At 37.6% G+C, this 9,373-nt stretch overlaps 1 protein-coding gene across 2 annotated transcripts; it reads right to left on the reverse strand.

Annotated features, from left to right (window-relative positions):
* Nucleotides 1-1,912: 1,912 nt before the first annotated feature.
* Nucleotides 1,913-9,197, reverse strand: mtfr1l (mitochondrial fission regulator 1-like). 2 transcript variants are annotated; one of them, XM_067455508.1, is made up of 8 exons: nt 9,021-9,197; nt 8,393-8,516; nt 8,185-8,292; nt 6,526-6,635; nt 6,161-6,372; nt 5,692-6,052; nt 2,948-3,091; nt 1,913-2,843 (listed from the first exon to the last, which is right to left on the reverse strand). In XM_067455508.1, the coding sequence occupies exons 2-7, from the start codon at nt 8,405-8,407 to the stop codon at nt 2,980-2,982; spliced, it is 918 nt and encodes a 305-aa protein (XP_067311609.1). In that variant the 5' UTR covers nt 8,408-8,516; nt 9,021-9,197; the 3' UTR covers nt 1,913-2,843; nt 2,948-2,979. The 2 variants fall into 2 exon arrangements, with proteins under 2 accessions (XP_067311609.1, XP_067311608.1); XM_067455507.1 differs by having other exon boundaries at nt 1,913-3,091; nt 9,021-9,196.
* Between the last annotated feature and the right edge of the window lie 176 nt (nt 9,198-9,373).

Genomic DNA, 9,373 nt, shown 5'->3' on the forward strand with positions numbered 1-9,373 from the left:
CATCCAGAGTGTCGGGTCTTGCATCTCTCAACTTTCTCTTCACAATATCCCACAGATTCTCTATGGGGTTCAGGTCAGGAGAGTTGGCAGGCCAATTGAGCACAGTAATACCATGGACAGTAAACCATTTACCAGTGGTTTTGGCACTGTGAGCAGGTGCCAGGTCGTGCTGAAAAACCAAATCTTCATCTCCATAAAGCTTTTCAGCAGATGGAAGCATGAAGTGCTCCAAAATCTCCTGATAGCTAGCTGCATTGACCCTGCCCTTGATAAAACACAGTGGACCAACACCAGCAGCTGACATGGCACCCCAGACCATCACTGACTGTACTTCAGGACTGGACTTCAGACATTTTGGCATTTCCTTCTCCCCAGTCTTCCTCCAGACTCGGGCACCTTGATGTCCGAATTACATGCAAAACTTGAGCAACAGTCCAGTGCTGCTTCTCTGTAGCAGGTCAGGCGCTTCTGCCGCTGTCTCTGGTTCAAAAGTGGCTTGACCTGGGGAATGCAGCACCTGTAGTCCATTTTCTGCCCACGCCGGCTCTGGATGTTTCTACTCCAGACTCAGTCCACTGCTTCCGCAGGTCCCCCGAGGTCTGGGATCGATCCTTCTCCACAATCTTCCTCAGGGTCCGGTCACTTCTTCTCGTTGTGCAGCGTTTTTTGCCACACTTTTTCCTTCCCACAGACTTCCCACTGAGGTGCCTTGATACAGCACTCTGGGAACAGCCTATTCGTTCAGAAATTTCAATTTTTATCATTATGGAAAATAATGCACTTTTATCACAATATGCAATTTTTTTTAGAAGGACCTGTATATAGTAAATAATCAGAAGAATAAGCTCACAAGAAAAGACAAAATGGATTATACTGTATGATTTTGAAAGAATATTATGATCAACAAGCCTGCTTTTATTTGATATACTAAAACAGTTTAATGCAGTTTAATATAACTGTTTTATTGTCATTTTTTTCAACATCATTAATCCAGTCTTCAGTGTCACGTGATCCTTCAGAAATCATTCTGATATGCTGCTCAAGAAACATTTATTTAAAGGCTGTTTAGAAATTCTGAATACAAGTATTAATTTTCGAGCTTAAAGTGTTAGTTTACCCAAAACATAAAAAAATATTAATTCACCTACAACCTGTATGATTTCATACAGTTCCAAACATTTATGAATTTCTTTGTTGTTTAAGAAAAAAATGTTTTAAGTGATGACAGAATTTAAATTTTCAGGTGAACTATTTCTTTAAGAATGAATAGAATGCCGCCCCCTGTGGGTGCTGATCGTCATCACACTGAACAAAATACATGAATTATAATGCATTTTAAACATTTGTTTTCTGTCTTACACACAAACAGGGAAATAGAATAGCCTTATTTGACAAAAAGCAAACACACATGTACACACAGGTTTCTGTCTTCTCTAAAAGAAACCATGAAACCAAGACTGACCGTCCTGAATCAAAGAAAACTTGCAGTGTTTAAAATGTAAATCAAACCCTGTAGTCAGAATGAAAGAGCAGCACACACATTTTACCTGTTACTGACAGGTACAGAAATATACATTAGTACCTTCATTGCATGACACAACGCTCTATATGACATTAATCAGACTCGTATATGAATAGAACTCCGATATGAAAACCTTTGCACTGTAAACTAGTGCATCACTTCAGGAAATTAATTTTAAGTAGTTGTATGTTTCAATTTAGTAACTATAATTAGTAATAAAAGCATTTCAACAAAGCTGGAGGATTGCAATGTTTGAGAGGAAAAGTTTTGGATTAAAAACGCCAAAAACATCTTGTGTAATGCAATGTGTCAGACAGATGGTGAAAGGCTGCAGGCATCTCAAACAAGAATGTGAAAGAAATGAAAAGGAAATTTTGAGAATGATTATTCAGATTTTACAGAAACATTTACAACCTGCCTGACACATTCAAAAACCAAAACATTTCCCGCACCCAATGTACTTCCTGAAACCACATAAATTATGAATTTTAACATGGTTTTCATGTTTTTTAACACTTTTTTGCTGAACCACATCAGTCTTCTGACACAATATACACTTCAAAAGTCTGTAGGGTAGAATGGAAAAATCACAGAGCGCTAATTACAACTGCAATCCGAAGTCTTCAGTGGACATGCACACACAAAAAAAAACCTTTAAATAGAAGAATGTCTTGTTTAGTCTCTAAACGGAGGCAAAAAAATCGTAACATCAGATCACTCATCAAAACTGCTTCAAGTATAACAGGGTTGTATGAGGGAACATGTGTAAGGCAAGAGATACACTTCTACAGCTCCAAACTACACATCTAAAAAAAACGACAAACTGGAACTGGGATCCTTCAGGAATCTTCTGTTTCATGGCTTGAAAATTATGTGGTGAAATTCTGATTGCACGCATGTTAATCCTCATGTCGAGGATCTATGCAGATACTAATGTCCTATTGAAATGAAAAAAAACGATGATGAAACAGGATTTAGTGCTTAGATTTTATAAAATCTATGATGGAACAATGATGGCTGAGATATCACTGATCTGCTGAGTATAAAGGCTATCCTTATGGACCCTTATGTGCACGCACACCCCCCACACATTATAAACTTGGTCGCTCAGTGCCAGTTGGAGTGTGTGTGTGTGTGTGTGTGTGTGGACTGATGAGAGCTGAAGATAACTGCTTCCTTTCCTTCCAGACATGTCACAACAGCGCAGCATTGTGGAAGCACTGAGGAACATAGATTAACTCCATTTATTCAGAGGCTTTATGGGGTTTCCATGGCAACGGTAGGCATAGGCCTATTGACCCAGTTTTGGTGGGGGTAGAAACTTAAGAACATAAAAGTAGTTAAAATTCTACAGTCATGTTTTATTCTCTCTGCTTTGTAACTGAAATTTTAAACTAAAGAGAAAAACAATCCATGCAGCCTTACACAGAGTCTGCTGAGAAGGTCTGGATAATAGATTATTTCCTCATACTGATGTCATCCTCCTTCAGAACAAATTTCTTCCTCAATGCTTCAGATATAAGAGAGGCAGAATCTTCCTCCCTCAGTGAGGTGCATCCACGGTTATATCTGAATAAAGTAAACAATAACATTATTCACTATATTACCTATTAAAAATAAAAAATGATTATAGTTATGATAATTAGAGCCCTGCACGGGCCTCAAATCTAGGCCCTAGCCCGAGACACTGAGGCCCTAGCCCAGCCTGTGTTCGACAGCTTATCAAAATTCTTGGCCCACGTCCAAATGGAGCCAATTATTATTATTTTGTTACATTGTTGCAGCCATTAAAATAGTTCAGTTTTGTTTTAAATGTCAAAGTAGTTATATTTCATTTTGTTTCTTTATTAAGTTAATTTAGCAAAATGTTTAGAGCTGTTTTTTGTTAAATTAAAGTTTTAATTTTTTTAAGTGACGAGCAAGAGGCCAGTGGCCGACAGTGAGTTAACCGCACGTTTAATCAATTTAGCCTCTCAAATCAACTCTTGACTTGTCTTGCTTATAATAATATCCATAGATATAAAACACTTTAAGCATCACAATGTTAGTTCATTTAGCCTACTATTACCACCACAGTAAAAGGGATTTTGACGGGCTGATACTGCTCGCAACGCCACTCGCAAACGAGCTAAACAATCTAAACAAAAAAAACATGCAGGTTGTCTTATATCTTACACCTCCGCAAAATTAATATAAATCCAATCTTCTGATCTTCAGATTGAATATAAATCCGATCTTCAATGTTTGTGAGCATCTAAGACTTATTTTAAGTTTCATTTACTGCCATTTGTGTAAGCGTTGGCTTGCTTTACTCATTTGCAGCGATGGGTGTTGCAGTAGCACCATCATATATATCTGACTAGAACATATAGCCCATGACACGCTCTCACACGTTTATTTTTTAACCGTTTGGCAGGAGTAAAATTTACACATGGTTTAAACAACCATACATTTACATTTGTCCGGTTTCGTCTGAAATGCTTTCATACTGAATTGGTTTGTTTGAGTGATCGGAATTAAATAGGCTACGTCTCGAAAGAATATAGGAAGGCATTTAGGCCTACTCCTGGTCATTTCGCAATCAGACAGATACCTGGTCAGAGAAAATGAATGAAGGGACCAGTTGTAAAAAGGCCATAACTCCAGCCGCTGTGCTGAAGAAAAAGGGCTCTAATGGTAATAATAAAGTGTTTACCATAAACGTGAGAGCAACTTTGGACAGTTGGTGGAGCTAGAGGGATTGGGTTATAGACTCTAAATTTGCTATGGTAACAGATCTGACAGTCCTCCATCCCTGTGCCAAATTTCTTAGCTTTCCAGTAAGCATGTCTATAGGCTGCCATAAACTCAAGAGAAATAGTAGAATAATAGTAGTAATAATATATTATGTTCACCCAAAAATGAAATTTATGTCATTATTGACTCACCCTAATGTTGTTCCACACCCGTAAGACCTCCATTCATCTTCAGAGAACAGTTTAATATATATATATATTTAAGATTATACATATATACATGTCCTTCTCAAAAAATTAGCATATGTTATAAAAGTTCATTATTTTCCATAATGTAATGATAAAAATAAACTTTCAGATATTTGCACACCAGATTCATTGCACACCAACTGAAATATTTCAGGTCTTTTATTTTTTTAATACTGATGATTTTGGCATACAGCTCATGAAAACCCAAAATTCCCATTAATGTCATCAATTTCATTTTTGGGTGAACTAACCCTTTAATACAACCCTCTCATATATAATAATAGTGTCAAATGAAAAGGCCTTTACAGAAGAATGCATAGTCAGTAGCCACGTTTACATGCACACTTTGTCATTCCGATTGAAAGATTCAGTGGACTGTTTACATGAGACGTTATCTAAACCGATCAGCACATTTTACATGTGCTGACTTTCAATCGCAATCATTACAGAGCAGTTTGTCTGCCGCTGCCGCATCAGAAATGTAGACGCTGTCCTTTCCAGCAGCTGGAACATGTTCACGGATGCCATAGCAACTCTCAACGGCCACCAGGACTTATATAAAAGTTTTATAAAAGCTATTTATTTGTTGTAAAGTGTAATAATCTCAGAAAAAATTAATTCTTGTCAGGCGCAGTTGAAGTAAAACATGCCTGTGACAAACGCTGTCAAGATGAGAGGATGTAGCCAGGCTATGCCTGTCATTATTCCAACATTACTTCATAACTTCTTATGAAATAAAAAGTTTACCCCTCAGAAAAATGTACTTTCCTCTCAACATTATAGCCTGCGTGAGCAACGCGCACTCTTCAGTAGTGAAGGCGCAAGTTGTATAGCACGTCATATAAGGACGCACATTGAAAAGTAACCATGTCAGGTTGTTCACATGGTTAATTTGTTCGTTTGATCGGTTCCTTTCCAAGAATAGACAATAATGTAAAATGTGTACCTTGAATGCAGTGTAAGTCGCTTTGGATAAAAGCGTCTGCCAAATGCATAAATGTAAATGCACTTGCTTATTATTATCCCACCCCTCTCAAACCAATTACAATTTAATTCGGTTTGGGCATTTTTATTCCGACTGAGGTGTTTATATGGACCATTTTCATTCGGATTTGACTTTTTAACCGATTACAGTGCTCCATGTAAACGCACCTAGTGTCATGCTGGTGTTGAAACCGCACTCACCTGTCTTTGCTCATCTTCATGCGGTTCATGTCTTTGAGGATGTCCATGACATCAGCAAAGCTTGTCGATTTTGAAAGAGACACGGTGTCCTCCTCTGGCTCCCGAAAGTCCATAGTAGGGTGATCAAGATCAAAAGTTGCAGATGCTGTCATGGAAACTGGCGGCATAGGATCAGGCACCAGCTCTGACACCTCCTCCTCTTCATCCTCTTCCTCCTCCTCTTCTTCCTCTTCAGTGACATCACTAATGACAAAGGAGGCTGTGGGCGCAGGCTGAAAAGCAGCTGTCTCAAAAGGAGCCATGGAGAAGCCCACACTAGTGTCATCAGGGGACAGCAGATCAGGGGTGATAGGGTTTGAATCTGAAACAAGTATTACAAGCAGTATAAACTTGACATCGTAAATAAAAATTGGAACGCTAAAGAAACTAAATTATATAGAAGTAAATGGGCTTAAGTCAAATACTCAACCTGATTCTGCAGCAACAATCTTGGCGATCTGGGCTCGGAGTCGACTCAGCTCATCTTGCAAAGCTGTGGTACGGTTTAGAGCGGTAACACCTGGTTTCCTCAGACCTTCGACTCGCCTGCCTTCTCGTCTGAAGTTGGGCACAGATGAGTTCCTGTGCATAACTAGTAGCGGGGTTGGCCTCCACTCATGCCTCAGGGGACGCGTATCACTCCTTACACAGCAAGACAGCATTGGGATAAAATTCATTCTTTTAATATTTTATCTGAGAATCCACCAAATTCTGCTCTAAATCCTACAAACAAGCAAAAAAGCAGTCAAAAAGGAAACCCAGAGCACTATGAAGCTACATACATGACAGACATACCTCACTCTGGCATATGTCTCCTCCTCATCATCTGCAATCCAGGCAATATCTGCCAGCGTAGGCACCAGTGGACCATCCAAAGAGCGCATTGGAGGAAGGCCAGGGAGTTCCTGGAGAACAAGTAGAAAACAGCCATTCCTTTAATTTTAACCCATATAATCTACATAGACCCATGAGTGCAAATTTTAGCAGGCAAACTTGCCAAAATAATATACATTTTACCCCCCAAACACCTTTTTTTTTTTTTTCAGAGAACCCCCCGAGAAGCTATTGTTTAGGGCAAGTAGTTGGCGGGTTTTGTTGAAAAAACTTGGCAACCCTGTCTGCACGCACGCTGAAATTAACAATTTTTGCCGGTGTTGTAAAAAATAAAAGAATTTAATGATACACAGAGTACTTACCCAACATGATCATCATTTTTAAGAGAAATTGTGAAGGTGAATGCATATACAAACAAGCTTTCCGTTTAAGATTTGAACAAATATAATCCAAGCCCCTTTGATGATGTGCATGATTACGTTACTGTTGATCATCTGTCCGACATCGTTTAAAGCCCGCCTTGATGATTTCATTGGATCGAACAGTTTCTGTTCGGAGATAATTACTCCTCTATGGAGCGAGGCCAGACCGAACTCCCCGACATACATATTTTGTAATTTTGTAAAATTTAAATTCGGCTGGCATCGAGGCTAGGTCCTTACAGCCTATAACAGCAAAATAACCTAAACCTACAACTACACTGAACAAGCAAATAAATATAGTAAACAATAGAATGGAAACTAATTATTTCCATGTTTTTATGACACAAAATTACATTTTATTAGGCTTTGTAAGATTTCCCCTACTCAAAAGCATACACACACTTGCACAGAAACGTGTTGTCAGTGCTGCTCTAACGATTTTATCAGTAAAATAGTTTAACGACTTAAAGCTACATGCCATTTCTCACTAGCGAGCTAATAACGGCACTGCTTTTGAGTAGATAAACTTACAGTTTTGCTATTAGTAGATACGATGGTGCTGAACACTGTTGAGAGACTCACAGACTGAGGTAATACATTTGTCCTTAAAACACCTTACATATAATTTCCGAAGCATAAAATCTCAAATTCTTGTGAAGATAAATTTACATTTACTTTTAATTCAATTAGTACATTTAAATAGCCTTTATAAACGTTCCTTAGAAGAAGAAATAAAACATTACTGGTGTGCATCTTGAGACAAAACCATAATAGTGACATATTGTAAGATATGGCAAATTGCTTTGAGTTAAAACTGCTCAAACATGCATTTTAGTCTGGGACTAGCGAGGTCTCTGAATTTATATTTCAAATGATAGAAGTGTAGATTTAAATAAATGATAAATAACATCAAGATTATTCATTTGGGTAAAATATTATAAATGATATGTAAATGACCTAAAATCCAAAAAGAAGTGCAAAATTTCTAAGAAATTGGTGTTATAACTAATAACGATATTGTAACTTTATTTAAAAAAAAATGCACTGCTCCTTGTCAAAAATGTTCAACTTTCCTCCCCAAAAAAGCTAAGGAGGGTTAACTTAAAACACTTCACTTTTCAATCTTTAACTCAACCACCTGATGATCTGGGTGCATGAAAGCAGATGCTTGTTCATATTAACAATTTGTATTCCATACCTGGAAACAAGCCCTGGGACACGGTTTAAGAGGCAGTGTAGAGCCAATTCGTCTCACCACGCTACGAGTTGATCCATGCGGTTTATTTTGCCAAATAGGGATTACCTCCTGAAGAGCAAGTTAAACAAAAAAAACAAAGTACTTTAAAAATATATAAACGCTGATAAAACATAAATAAAATAGCTCTTTTAGATGTTTATTTACTCACTGCTTCTGTCTCCATTTTTCTGGGAGTGTAAAAAGAAAGCACCGGAGCCTTGGCTTGTATAGTGGTGTTTTGATTATTATTATAGCACACTGAACATGTTCATCTGAAATGAGGGTTCCTTTGCCTTGAAAAAACAAAACAAAACTCTATACTTTAAGTGCAACACTACTGTGAATGAAGATCGAAAGATCATGTAAAATAGCACAGTGAATTATGTTTTTGCAGTGGCTGCAGACTGATTGCCTCCGTGTTAATCAAGTGAATAAATAAAGAGTTGGCCAGTGTAAGCACAATCTCTCGATAATACAACTGATACGTAACTTAAGTAATCAAAAACATTAATCAAGAAGTAAATGAACAGATATGTAGAGTAAAAAAATTATAAATAAGGGAAAAAATATAAATGGGCAAATAAATGAACAGACGTTTATGATTCAACTGGTTGAACAAAGTAACAGTGCAAATTGGGAACATTAACAAATACAATAAAACCTAAAATATAAAAAAAGGTAAACAAATCAAAGGCGTCCTGTGACCCTCATTCCTTTTAGCATCACAGCTAACAAACGACCTTATAATGTAACGTTAATGCTACTAATGATATACTCAGAAAACATATAAGACATACCGTGTGTGGTCAGATTAGTTCGGTTTATTTTTCTGCACTAGTGCAAATTACTACGGTTTATGTGTTGTGAATGTCTGGGCTTCCTTTCTCCCTGTTCCGTTAGCTGTTAAGCTGTTAGCCCTGCGCGCCCCCGGCGAATTTTGCAAACGGTGCATGAGTCGGAAGTGCGTGTGATAACATCGTCCTGTGATTGGTCAGTAACCCGAGCTTTTAAATGCAAAATAAAAGTCAATTTGCACACAAAGTTAAAATATCCCGCGTAGAAACGAAACAAATATATGTATATACATCTAAATAGATTTTAAATGTTATATGCGTACACAATTAATTCTAAATACATACGTATTTGGTTT

The sequence above is a fragment of the Pseudorasbora parva genome, chromosome 10, assembly GCF_024679245.1.
Source record: "Pseudorasbora parva isolate DD20220531a chromosome 10, ASM2467924v1, whole genome shotgun sequence".
Lineage (NCBI taxonomy): Eukaryota > Metazoa > Chordata > Actinopteri > Cypriniformes > Gobionidae > Pseudorasbora > Pseudorasbora parva.

Bases quoted from the DNA above. Each gene is read 5' to 3' on its own strand.
- mtfr1l (XM_067455508.1), bottom strand. The intron at 6,373-6,525 runs GTATGTCTGTCA...TTGCTGTGTAAG, and splicing joins GAGACATATGCCAGAGTGAG to GAGTGATACGCGTCCCCTGA. The intron at 3,092-5,691 runs GTGAGTGCGGTT...TACTTTATTCAG, and splicing joins ATGAAGATGAGCAAAGACAG to ATATAACCGTGGATGCACCT.